This window comes from Sciurus carolinensis, chromosome 11 (genome assembly GCF_902686445.1).
Source record: "Sciurus carolinensis chromosome 11, mSciCar1.2, whole genome shotgun sequence".
NCBI classification, from domain to species: Eukaryota; Metazoa; Chordata; class Mammalia; order Rodentia; family Sciuridae; genus Sciurus; species Sciurus carolinensis.
In genome coordinates, this window is record NC_062223.1 from 95357343 (window position 1) to 95371559 (window position 14217).

General features: G+C 43.9%; 1 protein-coding gene across 1 annotated transcript in view; it reads left to right on the forward strand.

Annotated features, from left to right (window-relative positions):
* The first annotated feature begins 7744 nt into the window (after positions 1-7744).
* Positions 7745-14217, forward strand: part of Panx1 (pannexin 1) — a 39801-nt gene continuing 33328 nt past the window's right edge. Inside the window, exon 1 of the mRNA XM_047518969.1 lies at positions 7745-8373. Within this exon, the coding sequence (XP_047374925.1) occupies positions 8193-8373 (181 nt within the window). The 5' untranslated portion in view covers positions 7745-8192. The remainder of the gene's footprint in view (positions 8374-14217) is intronic.

Consider the following 14217-nt stretch of genomic DNA (forward strand, 5'->3'; position numbering starts at 1 on the left):
TGGTTAAGTGCCCCCTGGTTCAATTCCTGGTACAAAACAAAAACAACAACAAAATAAAAAAACAAAACAAAAAACAAAACCTATATCAACAGCTGCTGCCTGTACCACCTCATTCCCTACATTCCTCAGTCCATTTCAATGGCTCCCAATCCAGTGCAACCAACCCTACATCCCAACCTGCTATTGTCAGTCAATATTATCAACCACAGTACTGTTTCCACTGACTTCTTTTCCATCTTTATCTTACTCAACCTCTCAGCAAAAATTGACAGCCTCTTCCTTCCAAACACCACTCTAGTTCCTTAGGTTCTGTAACATGTCTCCCTGCCAGCCTTCCTTCTTTCTCAGTTTCTATTCTGTCTCAATCTGCTTTGCTACCTCCTTCTCCTCTGAACCTAAATGAAGATAAGGTTTCAAGGTTCTCATGCAAATATAAAATGTTGCTTCAGAATTTAATACTGGTTGCCTTTCTCTCCTTCATTTTTCATAGTAGGCTGAATAGCATCACCCAAAGATTCCATATCCCAATCCTTGAACCTGTGCATGTTACCTTATATCACAAAAGGGACTTTGTAGGTGTGATTACGTGAAAGATCAGGAGATGGAGAGTTTATCCTGGATTATCCAGTTTGGCCCTGAATGTAATCACAAGTACTCTTACAAAAGACAGGCAGATTATAGAAGAAAAAGTAGGTCCAAATCTTCAACTTATTGACTTAGGATCAGACTTCCTTAACGGTACTCCCATACCACAAGAAATAAAAGCAAGAATCAACAACTGGGATAGATTCAAACTAAAAAGCTTTCTCTCAGCAAAGGAAACTATCAGTAATGTGAAAAGAGAGCCTACAGAGTGGGAGAATATCTTTGCCACTCATACTTCAGATAGAGCACTAATTTCGAGAATATATAAAGAACTCAAAAAATTCTACACCAAGAATACAAATAATCCAATCAACAAATGGGCTAAGGAAATGAACAGATGCTTCACAGAAGAAGATCTACAAGCAATCAACAGATATATGAAAAAATGTTCAACATCTCTAGTAATAAGAGAAATGCAAATCAAAACCACCCTAAGATTCCATCTCACCCCAATTAGAATGGCGATTATCAAAAATATAAGCAACAATAGGTGTTGGCGAGGATGTGGGGAAAAGGTACACTCATACATTGCTGGTGGGGTTGCAAATTAGTGCAGCCACTCTGGAAAGCAGTATGGAGATTCCTCAGAAAGCTTGGAATGGAACCACCATTTGACCCAGCTATCCCACTCCTTGGCCTATACCCAAAGGACTTAAAATCAGCATACTACAGAGATACAGCCACATCAATGTTCATTGCTGCTCAATTCACCATAGCCAGATGGTGGAACCAACCTAGATGTCCTTCAATTGATGAATGGATAAAGAAACTGTGGCATATATATACAATGGAATATTACTCCACCATAAAGAATGATAAAATTATGGCATCTGCAGGCAAATGGATGAAATTGGAGAATATCATGCTAAGTGATATAAGCCAATCTCAAAAAACTAAAGGACAAATGATCTCACTGATAAGCGAATGAGGACATATAATGGGGTGTGGGAGGGGTTAGCCTTAGGGTTAGGATTAGGTTTAGGGTTAGGGTTAAGGAGGGTGGTAAGAATGGAGGAAGGAAGGACTGTATAGAGGGAAAAGAGGGGTGGGAGGGGTGGGGGAAAGGGAAAAAAATAACAAAATGAATCAAACAACATTACCCTATGTAAATTTATGATTACACAAATGGTATGTCTTGACTTCATGTACAAATAGAGAAACAACATGTATCCCATTTGTTTACAATAAAAAAAAAAAAAGACAGGCAGAGGGAAATTTGACTACAGGAGAAGAAACAGTGTGATAACTGAAGCAAGATGCTATGCTTCTGGCTTTGAAGATGGAGGAAGGAGCCACAAGTCAAGGAACATAAGGTATACAACTCAAGAAACTGGAAAAGGCCAGTTAATGGATTCTTTTGCAGAGCCTCCAGGGGGAGTTTGGCCCTGCTGACACCTTGAAACTGATTTCAAACTTCAGAGTTCCAGAACTGTAAGGGAATAAATGTGTGTCACCCGGTTTGTGGTAACCTTTTACAGCCTTCTCCACAGTTTATTTAGTCTATCCTCATGGATCTGAACTACATTTTTATGCTAGTAAGTCCAACATGTGTTTCTCCAACCCTGACTGAGGTTGAGCCTCAAAATCCCATTCAAGCAGGACCACTGCAGCAGTTCATAACCAGCCTGTGGTTATGCCTGTCCCTTCCATCTACTGTCTGCACAACTGCCACAGTGTTCTTCCAAATTGGATCACAACACTTTTCTGGTTAATACTCTTTAATGTCTTTTCATTTGTTTTAATGACATCCACACTGGTTTCCTTGGTCTATTAGGCCCAGAGTGATTAGGCCCATGTTCACCTCTCCAACTTCTTGGATTATCCTCTGCTCCAGCTTTTATCAGTTCCTACATCCTGGTAGTTTCTTTTTTTTTTTTTTTTTTTTTTTTTTTTTTTTTTTTTGTGGTGCTGGGGATCAAACCCAGGGCTTTGTGCTTGCAAGGCAAGCACTCTACCAACTGAGCTATCTCCCCAGCCCTGGTAGTTTCTTATCTTAGGGCCTTTGCATGTGCTCCTTTCCATACCTCAAATACTTTCCCTTTTCACCCTCTTCAGAACTCCCGTCTCAGGAAGCTTTCTTAGCTCAGATGTGAGTTCCCCATTGCCTTCTCTAAAGTGGGTCCCTCCCCCTATTATTCCCCTTATAATGCAAAGGGAATTCCCTTGCAGCACTCATCATAGGACATAACCATCTGATGTCTCACCTTTGACTGGAATGTAAACTCTGGAATCAAAGACCCTTGACCTGTTTTGCTCACTGCTGCACCCTGAGCACAGACCATGGTGTATACACAGTGGTTGCTCAGCAAATATTTCTTGACTGACTGACCAAATGAATGAAGGCACAAACAGAACAGTAGGTCTAATAAGCTTGACTATTTTGAATTGGCCTATTTTGTTTGCAAAATATCTCATATTCAAAGATCAAGTATCTCAAACAAGAAAAACAGAATTTTGGGAGAGTGGCTGTGAGGCTCAAAACCCATCTTGACCTCCTAACAATGACAGTAGGCAATGACCCTGGGGCAAGTAATGGGGACAGGGCAGACAGGAGAAGAGAAGATGTAATTAATTCCACAAATGCACCTTATGAAAAAAAAAACCAATGATGTCATCAAAACAAAGAAAATGGATGTGGCACTCATGCTTTTAATCCCACCATCTCAGGAGGATGAGGCCAGCCTTAGTAAATTAGTGAGGTCCTAAGCAACTCAGTGAGACCCTGTCACTAAGTAAAATATAAAGAGCCTCTGGGTTCAACCTCTGGACCAAAAAACAAAAACAGAAAAACACACATAAAACAAACCAAACAAACCAAAAAAAAAAAAAAAAAAAAGTCTGAGAAAGTGTCACAGACCAGAGAAGCTAAAGAGACATGACAATTAAATATAGCATGGTATCCTAGATAGGATCCTGGAGCAGAATGATAGTTGAAGAAATCTGAATCAACTATAGACTTTCATTAATGTATTTGTAATGGTTCATTGATTGTAACAAATGTGCAGTTCTCATGTAAGATGGTAATAACTGGAGAACTTGGATACAGGAGTAGGGGTTTACGGTAACTCTCTGTCTCTGCTCCATTTTTCTGTAAATCTAAAACTAATCCAAAATGAAAATTAAGTTAAAAATCTAGGAGTAAAATTTTTTTTTAAGACGCAATATTACCTATACTTTCATTCTTTCATTTGACAAGTTTAGAGTGTGAGATTGGTAAGTACAGCTATCAAATGCTAAACATCTATGATTCATCAGACATAAAATATAATATACCATTTAATCCTCAGAACAATGTGTTCAGGTAGGTAGTGTTCTGTCTTTGGTTTTTTTTTTTTTTTTTGGTTTGCGTGTGTGTGTGTGTGTGTGCGCGCGAGGTTCTGGGGATTGAACCCAGGGCTTTATGCATGCCAGGTAGCACTCTACCAGTAACTTACATCCCCAGCTCCTGAGGTGGGTAGTGTTATCCCTATTTGACAAATAAGAAAATTGAGGCTTAGAGATTTCTAGTGACCAAACATTGGTTATAAGGCAGTTAAGTGGCAAACTGGCAAACTCAGGAGGTGAATCTGGTCTCTTGCCTCCTCATTTCCTCCCAAAATACATGTGTGGCATGTATCACATTGTTTTTACAATGGGAAAAATGGCTCCCTTAACTATCATGTCCTTTAATGCCAATTTTCTCTATTCTGGAAGTCACATAAACCATTTGAGCTCTTGTTACTTCTTGACAGTTTTTCAAAATCTTGACAGTTTTTCACTTCACCCCTCTACCCCCACTTTCTCATTCCAATCCATTTCATACATGGCTGGTATATTAATCATTTTAAAACTTAGTTCTATTTAAGCTCTATTTATATTACTTCCCTCCCAAAACTCCCTGATGTCTACTGAAAAAAAAGTCCACCTTTTCTGGAAACTACTTTTTAAAAAATTTTTTTAAATCTGTTTATTTATTTCAATTATTTTTTTATTTTTATAGACTGCATTTTGATTCATTGTACACAAATGGGATGGGTATGTCTCTTCGTTTCTATGGTTGTGCACAATGTAGATTCATACCATTTGTGTAATCATACATGTACATAGGTGGAATGAGACAAACATTATTACCCTATGGAAGCTACTTTTTATTTTTGACTGTCTTCCCTCTATCTTCCCTGCAGCAGGGTCAGGTGTCTACTTCCCATTTCCTAGCAAGTTCTCTTTCTTGTGCCCATTTTGAATTCAATAAACACAGGCTGACTTCTGACTGAATGTACAGAACTGGCAGCATTGAGGGCAGTTTACAAGACTTACGAATTCAGCCCAGATCCTCAAAGGTTGATCAATAATAACCAGCAACCAACCATCCCATACAGCAGAATGAGCAAATACCAGCCCAGAGGAGCAAAGAGCTATGGGAAGAATGGTTCATTACAACTGGGGGATCCTGGGAGCTTCCTAAAGAGGGGCTGCTTGACCTGTTGGATGAGATCATTTACTCACTCCTAGAAAGTTCCTGTCGCAGGTCTGCCTGCCCAAAACCAACTCAACCTTCCAGGCCCCACTCTTTCTCTATAGCCGCTGCAGGCCCCATCTTTCACAATGATCATCCCCCCTTTCTAACTTGAATTATAGTGAATTGCATGTATGTCTTACTCCTTTTAATCCATGAGGTGTTTGAGGAAATGGAGGGCAACCATTTCACCTTTGTGTCCTCATTCATTAAGCCAAGAAGAACTGGCCCCTTCTCAGCCTATAACATAAGCTTTGAATGTATGGATAAATGAATGTAAATTGAACCACTTTAAATATTTTTTTCAGGGTGAAACATCTTCAAACGGGTATTTATTTAATAATATTAGTTAAAACACCTACTACGTAACAGGCATCTGTGCTAAGTACTGAGGATAAAAGTAGTGCACCTAGGCACAGACCTCCCCTCATGAAGCTGTCCATATTTAGAGGGTGATAAACTAAATAAATGAACAGTTAAACATTTGTTGAGTTGTGATTATTCTTTTTTTTGGTACTGAGGATTTAACCCAGGTGCGCTTAACCACCGAGCCACATCCCCAGCCCTTTTTGATATTTTATTTAAAGACAGGGTCTTGCTAAGTTGCATAGGGCCTCATTAAGTTTCTGAGGCTGACTTGGAACTCAAGATCCTCCTGCCTCAACCTCCCAAGCCACTGGGATTCCAGGCATGTGCCACTGCATCAGGCTGTGATTACTCTCAAGAAGGAAAATAGAGAGCAATAAAAGCTTTTATACAGTGCTCATCAGCTGCAAGGCACCACGTTAGGTACTTTACCTGCATTAACTCATTGGATCTTTGCCATAATCCTAAAAGGTATAATCATGTTACACATGAGAAAGCTGAGTCACAGGAGGGTCAAGTAACTTTCCCAAGACCCATAGCTAGCACAGCTAGTAACCTGTGATGTCAGTATCCCAAAACTATTTAACAAAGGGACCTAACCTAGTGAAGTCTACTCAGAAAGTCTTTTCTGGGGAAGGGATACTGAGCTGAGAACAGGTGGGTGATTGTGAAACAAGCAAAGATGTCACGTGGGTAGTGTTTGGGGCAGGTGAAGGCCAGACAAGGGGCCTAAATAACTTGAAGAACTGAAAGAGAAGTAGTAAAGATAGTGGTCATGCTAAAGAATTTGAAAATAATTTTTTTAAAGTACTGGGGATTGAACCCAGGGCCTCCCACATGCTAGGTAAGTTCTCTACTACTGAGCTATATCCTCAGGGTTTTATTTTTATTCATTTATTTATTTATTTTTTGAGACTGGGACTTGCTTAGTTGCCCAAGCTGGCCTAGAACTTGGGATCCTCCTGTCTCAGTTTCTGGAGTAACTAGGATTCTAGATTTGAGTCACTACACCCGGCAGAAATTGGGATTTTACCCTAAAAAAAATGTACTTTTTAAGTACAGGAGTAATTTGATCATATTAGAGCTTTAAAAAGCTCTCTATGACAGCCTTTGGGGAGAATGGCTTGGTGGGTCTGGGGACACATTTTTGTATGTAGTTAGGAGAGGGCTGAATTGGGGTATTTGGGTGCAGGTGGAAAGCTGTCAGATTTGCTATGTTTAGAGAAAGTGAAGCAAGCGAATTCGGAAATCAGTTGTGGTAGTTGGGAGAGGTGGATGAGTTAAAGATAGAGATCCAAGTTTCTGCTTGGGCACTTGAGTGGATGGTGGTGCATTTAGCAAGATGGGGAAGAAGAGTTCAGGTTTAAGGAGACATTACGATTTAAGTCCTCTAAGCAACCCAATTGAAGGGTTGTGTAGGCCCTTGGTTGTATGTTTAGAGGGCAAACCAGGGTGGAGAGGTACACATGAGTTTTGAGGCTTACATCAAGCACCTGCGAGTGCACAAAGAGCAGAGAAGACAGACAAACTCATCCCAAGGATCCTTCTGGTTTAAAGGCCCTGCCTAGTCCCAATGTTGGTGGTCAGAGTATTTCTTTCCTTCTTTCTCATCTTCCACTTCCTATTAGGGGTTCAGAAGCAGCTTTCTGTAGCCACCACGCACCAGTAGACACCCCTCCACTGGCTCCCAGAACGCCACTTTGGGAAGGCAAAGGACAGAGAAAACAGCCCAGCCGGGCTAATCCAGGTCTGAGACTTCAGTCACACAGCGCATACTCCCCCTCCCACGTCTCCCTCTTACGCAGAGCTCCTGGAAGGGTCCAGAGCCCGCTCTGCAACACACTCTAGGTCTACGCCTTACGACTGGCCTTACTTTGTCACCCGTTGTTCTATGTTACAGTCCCGTTTAACCTGATTTCATTGTGTGTACGTGTTGGGGGTGGAGCATAAAAGGGGGCTACCTGTGCACAAAGGAAGGAGCAACTTGCAGAAATGATTTGAAAAAATCCCAAATGCCAGGACATGAGGAGAATGAGGATGGGAGGGAGCGAGATTTTCCAGAGAGGCCACTAGGTGGAACGAACCCATTGCTCAGCGCGTTACCCGGGACGCGGGCAGGGCGTGGGATGCAGCCGCGCCCACCCCGCCTGGCGTCAGCGCGCCTTCCGGAAACTCCACGCCCCTGGGTACTCGGTTTCCCCCTAGGTTCCGGAAGAGCGCGGCGCTGGGACTGAGCGCGCAGGGCCTCCTGGAGGCAGCTTTGGCGCTGGGGCGCGCGGAGGGGCGGGGAAGTGAGGAAAGCGCTTTGTTCTCGGGTTGGATGTCGGGCCCGTAGGCGTGCGCGAGAGGCGTGGAGCCCGGGTGTTGCGCGCCCCCAGGGAGCGACACAGGCTGAGCGTGCGGGGGCGGGACCTCTGCACCCGGGAGGGCCTGGGACCCAGCCCTGCGGGCTCCAAAGGTGCTTGGCCAGGCGCTGATCCGAGGCAACTGTGGCTCCAACTGGATCGCCGGGAGCCAGATTCACCAAGACACAAAGGCAGGCGGGATGCGGGAGTCAGCAAAGGGAAAGCGAAAGCCTCCCACCAGGCCGGTGACGGGGTGAAGGCGTCGTGCTGTCCTCCAGACGCCGGCGGTACCCCAACCTGCCCTAGTTGGCCTGCTGGGACAAACCCGGCGCGCAGTAGCCATGGCTATTGCCCACCTAGCCACGGAGTACGTGTTCTCAGACTTCTTGCTGAAGGAGCCCACCGAGCCCAAGTTTAAGGGGCTGCGGCTGGAGCTGGCGGTGGACAAGATGGTCACTTGCATCGCTGTGGGGCTGCCGCTGCTGCTTATCTCTTTGGCCTTCGCGCAGGAGATTTCGATCGGTAAGGCCCCGGGACCGGAGAGGCGGCCCCAGGCTGGGCTGGCGTTATCGAGGTCTGCCTGGGTCTGGTGAGATGTGATTTTATTTCACAACAGATTGAATCACCGCAGGCCCCTGGATGGGCATGTAGCATCAGTGGACGTGAAAGTTGGGAATAAAGGTGGCCCCAGTTTTTATGAATCGAAGCGTTCCTTGCCCGGAGTGCATTTTTATCCCCCTTGACCCTGTTTGCATCCCTACTGCTCTTTTGTGGTTCCTTGATCCCCACTGATTGGACGGTGGCATCCTTTTGACTTATGCCCTTGCCACCAGATTTGCCCCAGGAAAACTATTTCCTCTTTTCACACCCCTCCCCTCAGTGTTTGTTAAGTCACCCGAAATTTTGTGCCAGAGAAGTTCCTGAGTGGCTAAAGGTATGATGTGAAAACAAGTGTTCCATGAAAAGCCTATTCTTCTTTTACTGTCTTACGTTTTATTGATACTTATTTTAGTTCTGTAGAGTTGTGAATGATGGAAAATACTGAACTTGGCCTGTGTTAGATCTTTCACTTGGAGGGCCTTATTATATAGAGAGAGATGAACAAATCCCCTTTATGTAAATTCTCATTTTAATAGCCCTATGAGATTCAAAAGTCTGGTAATTTGGACACGGTCACCTGACTGACTGATCTTCCTTGGCAGCAGTCTTAACTTTGAGCACAAGAGAGTGGGAGGTAATTTAGAAGGGCTAAAGACAGTTGTGGGGTGAGCTGGAGGCCAGTAGGGCTAGACCTTGGGGAAAGTATATGTAAGAGGGTGGGTGAAATTTGGATAAGCAGAGTTTGAGACTTGCCAAAATTTTGAGATGGTAGAGCATATTACCTGTTCCTGGAAGGGAAGACAGCAACTGTCCTAGCCAAGGAAAGAGGGTTAGTCAGGGTTCCTGGAATCTCAGAGTGAGGCTGGGCTTGTGTCACATTGTAACAGAAGAGCAAAATTGACAGTCTCAGGACTGAGAAGTACTGAGCAGAGGACAGACTGGTTGAAAACAGCACTTAATAAACCTGATGATGGCATGCAGGGTCTGGATATGAAGGAGGGGAGAGGGTGGAGCTAGGAAGGCTGGATGCCATATGTTGAAGCATTAGTTGAGGTCTTGTGCATGGATGGTGTGAAGAGTGGAGGGAAAGGAAGTGTTATTTCTGAGAGATCAAGGGGCAGTAAGAAGCACTTGGGTACCTGTATTTTAATAGGCCATGAAGGGCAGAGACCTGTTAAACTTGTTGTAGATCTGGATAAATGGAAAATGGAGGTGTTGTTCATGGAAGTAGTGAAGTTGAGGCAAGTGTTGGTTAGAAAAAAGGCAGTGATGAGTTTAATTTTGTGATCTGCAGCACTAAGTTGTTCAGTTTGGCAAGAAGTTGCCAAATTCCATGTTGAAATTAAGTTCTCACTTTGCCTCGTCTTTGGGCTGGACATAGACCTCAGGGTTTCCTTTTGCCTTCTAGATGACAGGGAATTGAACCTAAAGGAAAATCACCAAGTTGTATGCGTTCTGGAGATAATTTCTCCCTTTAGCAAATGCTCCTTAAGTGTCAGCTGCGTGCTGAACCAAATACCAGGCACCAAGGACCCAGGAATAAATGAGGCATGGTCCCAAAACTGAAGAAGCAAGTTTTGGGTCCCTTGTGGGGCAGAGTCAGGAGGGAGATCTTGAGCACTCCCTGCTCAAGATCCAAAATCTCCTTTCAGCTCTAGTCCATCTACTAGAGGGACTTTTAAGACATCTGCACTAGAAGTGCATTAGATACTTCCAAATTTCAAATAGACAACTTGTCTGAGAGGCGTTTGTGGGAAGGCTGGAAATGGGTTTACCCAGCAAGGGTCTAAACTCATGCTGTGTGAATAGCACTGCTATGCTTTGAGGGGTATATGAAAGGTTTTTGAGACAGGGTCCTTTCCCTGTTTTGTGGGTAGTGATCACCCAGAGGGGCACTAGAAGGAAGCTGCTATGAGGTAACATCATTCAGCAGTGTGTGGTTCAGTAACAAGATACCTGAGTTCAGGTATTGAACTCAGGTCCCAAAGGGTGAAGATTGGCAGGTAGTTTGGCATAGTACTGTCAAGCTTCAGGAGTTCAAGGGAAGGATGGACATGTGGGATGCGGCCAACAGGACCAGGGGAGACCTATCAGATAGAGTGTTCACATAGATAAAATGATGAGGGCTTTAGGTACATAAATTAATATGTGAAGCTGGTACAGTTGGATCATGTCATGCAACATTTAGTTTTGGGCAGTTTAGTGGTATGCTCTCAGAAACAAAAGAGAACAATAAGAACAACCCAGAGTGGAGTAATTTAAATGGAGCAAGCACTTTGCCCACCCCATTTGGTCCAGGAGCATAGGCCCAGAAGAAGCATGGGACAGCACCTGCAAACTCCAAACGTGGCTTTGCCTTTCCGGTCCTGATAATCACACCCTCCCTCCCAGGTGTCCGGGACATGCTCATTGACATACTTTACACATTGCATTATACCTCACCCTGTGGCTGTCTCACCTACAAGATACTTAATCTATTGATCCTTAGAACTTGGTGTCCTGCATTGTACATGGAAGCCACTTCACAAACTCTGGTGAGAGAGTGAAAGGTGAGAGCTTTTTAGTACCATTAGCTGTTGATTGAAACAGGTGTGCATGGTTTTGTTCCTTGGCATGGGGTGGGTAGGGTCAGACACTTAAGATATAGAATCTGCCTCTTGGAATCACAGTCTAGCAGAGAAGTTGGGCGTAGAACTCTTTTAATACAAGGTTCGTGGGATTTAGGAGGTGTCAGAGGTGTGTACGAAAGCCCGTGCAATGGGAAGGCAGAAGGAAGGGTTTCTTGTGACTCACAGGAATATGGGGGCATTCAGCAGAGAAGAGTTTGAATTGAACTCTGAGGCTGGATTCCAAATATAAGGAGCAGTGTGAGCTGAAGCAAGGAGGAGTGAGGTGGCCTGACTATGAGAGGCTTAGTCTTGCCTTAGGTGGGAGTTGAAGTCAGTGTATAGGGGCACTGTGTGGAAGGGGGTATAGCAGAGTTCCTTGTTTTCTTATTTGTGTTGGGATGTGCATAAAATTAGAAACCAGAATATCATCTTTAGTGATTACGTGTCAGTTTTCCTTTTATATTGATAACCTACTATATATAGTAGTTAATTGTGATCAAGATCACAGCTCCTCAGGGGCTCTGCCCCTTCACCTCCACAGCTCACAGAGGCCCAGCATGGTAGGTGCTGGCTTGGGGCTGCCTGGGATGGTGAGGATTACAGCAGGGACAGAAAGCAGAAGGGACTCTGACTTACTGTTAACTAAATCTTGCTCTGCCCATGAGTTGTAGGTCATCACAGAAGTGATGTGGTCCAGAAGGGCAGAGTGGAGTTGGTGCCACCGTCAAGGTGAAGGGAACTTCTGGTAGCCTTTGAAGCAGCCTGGGGCAAGGCCACTCATTGGTCCTGCTGTGTGCTGTGACTGAGAGAATTGGAAGTAGAGACATTCTGGAGGAAGTGTCTTAACTTCTGAGTTAAGTGAACTACTAACTGTTGAGTTGCATTTAATAACACAAGTGTGCTGCTGAGGCCTGATGCTTCTTCTCAGCCTTTCTAAAATTCTGTGGGCAAGGTCCAGTTAGGGGTGTATGTGGCAGGGGGTGGGAGGAATCTCATCACATATAACTGGCACACCACAGAAGACAATTTAAATGTAATTGTGGCTCAGATGGAAAGACTGTGATGGGAGGGGAGAAAGGAGAGTGAATCTCCCAGCCCTCTCCTTTCCCTCCTCTCACCTTGAATTGCATCATGCATGCAGCACGTGCTCAGTAGAAACTTAGTGGGAGATGCCAGAGCACTTTAGAGACCTCTCCTGGGTTCTTCCTGGGCGAACGGCCGGGCTGAGGAAAAGGAGGGGATATTTGTCGTCCTAAGGGTCTCAGTTGCTTGAGAGTGCTCTCATTTCATATCCTTTAGTAATGCCAGTGCGGTCCTGTATCAGGCTAGGCATGCTTCCTCTCAGACATTTGCGTCTGATAAGGGTCATAAAGGATGAATGTCATTATGGGAGGGAAGTAAGTTGCACCACTAGATCTAGAAGCTTAGGTTATATGGCAAGTACCACATATCCATTTTTGTGTGTTATTTTTGTGAATTAGGAGGAATCCGTGTTCAAAATGCTAGAGGATTACAATGTGGAAGAAAGAGGGGTATCATTCTGTGTGGCTCAGACACCACACACCTGCCACACATCTGTCATTGTTGTGGAGGCTGCAGGAGGCCAAGTTATGCCCCATCGGAGGGCCCCTTATTTCTAAAACATCTGTTTTCAAATACCTCTAGAAGATGGAGCACATTTTTTCCAGAGAGAATGGGGAAACAAAGTTTAGGAAATAGCTGGGTGACCATTTGTTTAGAATATGAACATGATTGTATTCCATGGTTTTCAAGCTCTGAAATTCTAGGAGGATCTATCTAAACAATTAAAGAAAGTAACTCTCTTAAGTGTGCTACTGTTATGGCCTTAATGTTTGTTGATGCCCTAGTCCCCAATGTGATGATATTTGGAGATGGGGCCCTTAGGAAGTAATTAAATTTAGACGAGGTCATGAGAATGTGTCCCCCATGATGGGTTTAGTGCCCAAATAAGTAGAGAAGGTCAGATCTCTCCACAAGTGTGACTGATAGGTATATGAGCACACAGCAAGAAGATGGCCCTCTGCAAACCAGATTCTGCTGGTACCTTGATCTGGCCCTTATTAGACTCCAGAACTGTGAGAAAATAAATGTGTGTTGTTTAAACCACCCAGTCTGTGGTATTTTGTTATAGCAGGTGGAGCAGACTAAGACAAAATTTTTAATAGACCAGACTCCAAATGGGATTTATGTTCTTGGGTCTTCTGACAATCTGAAGCTACGATGCCCTGGCTTAGGGCTGTGCAGAGCCCAATGCCTTAGAGACTACTTTGATCCTTTGATCACCTAACCTGGCATGTAGTTCCAGGAAAGGAATACCTCAGATTCCTGCCAGGATGTTTCTTCCCCTGAGCCAGGCTGCCTGGACTGGTTGAGGAAAGGGTATCTGTTCTGCTAGGGATCCTCTTCCCCTGTTGCCCTGACCCATTGCCTTCCTAGTGGGCAGCCACATTTCTGGGCAAAAGGGATATGGAATTTCAAAGTTAGCTCTGCTCTTTTGCTATCATTACAGGCATTGGGCCAGGCCCCAGTTAGCCAAAGGGCAGATAAAGTGGCAACTGCTTCCAGAACCATTTGTTATAGTTCTCCTTGTGCTTCCTGTAACTGAGTCAGCATCCAGGAAGTCATCCACTATCTTGTGGCTGAATTTATGCACATCTTTGGGAATATCTTCAGATTGCTTTTTAGCTTGTACAACTGGCAAAGCTGGTTGATTCATTTTAGGGGTGTCTGTAAGAGTGGGCTAGTATTTAGGGTCTCATGGCATAGATCCCATAAAAAAGCACATGCATACTCATGCTCAGAACCAAAGAGCGAAGAGAAGGATGCATGCTGTCCAGAGAGGCTGCTGTTGCACAGATGTTTTGCCTTGCTAGTGTTTTGTAGAGTTTTTAGTGTACAAGTAATACATAAATATGTCCTCATGGTAAAGAGCTTCCTTCACCCTGTGCTAGTGGTAACCACACTGTATGCCTTGAATGGCCTTACGATTGCCTTTCTCTGCATACATATAACAAGCGTATATATTATTTTAATTTTTAAACAAATTGAGTCATGCCATAATAGTTGTGTTTCCTGCTTAGTATATATATATATATATATATATATATATTTTTTTTTTTTTTGGTGCTGGGGATCG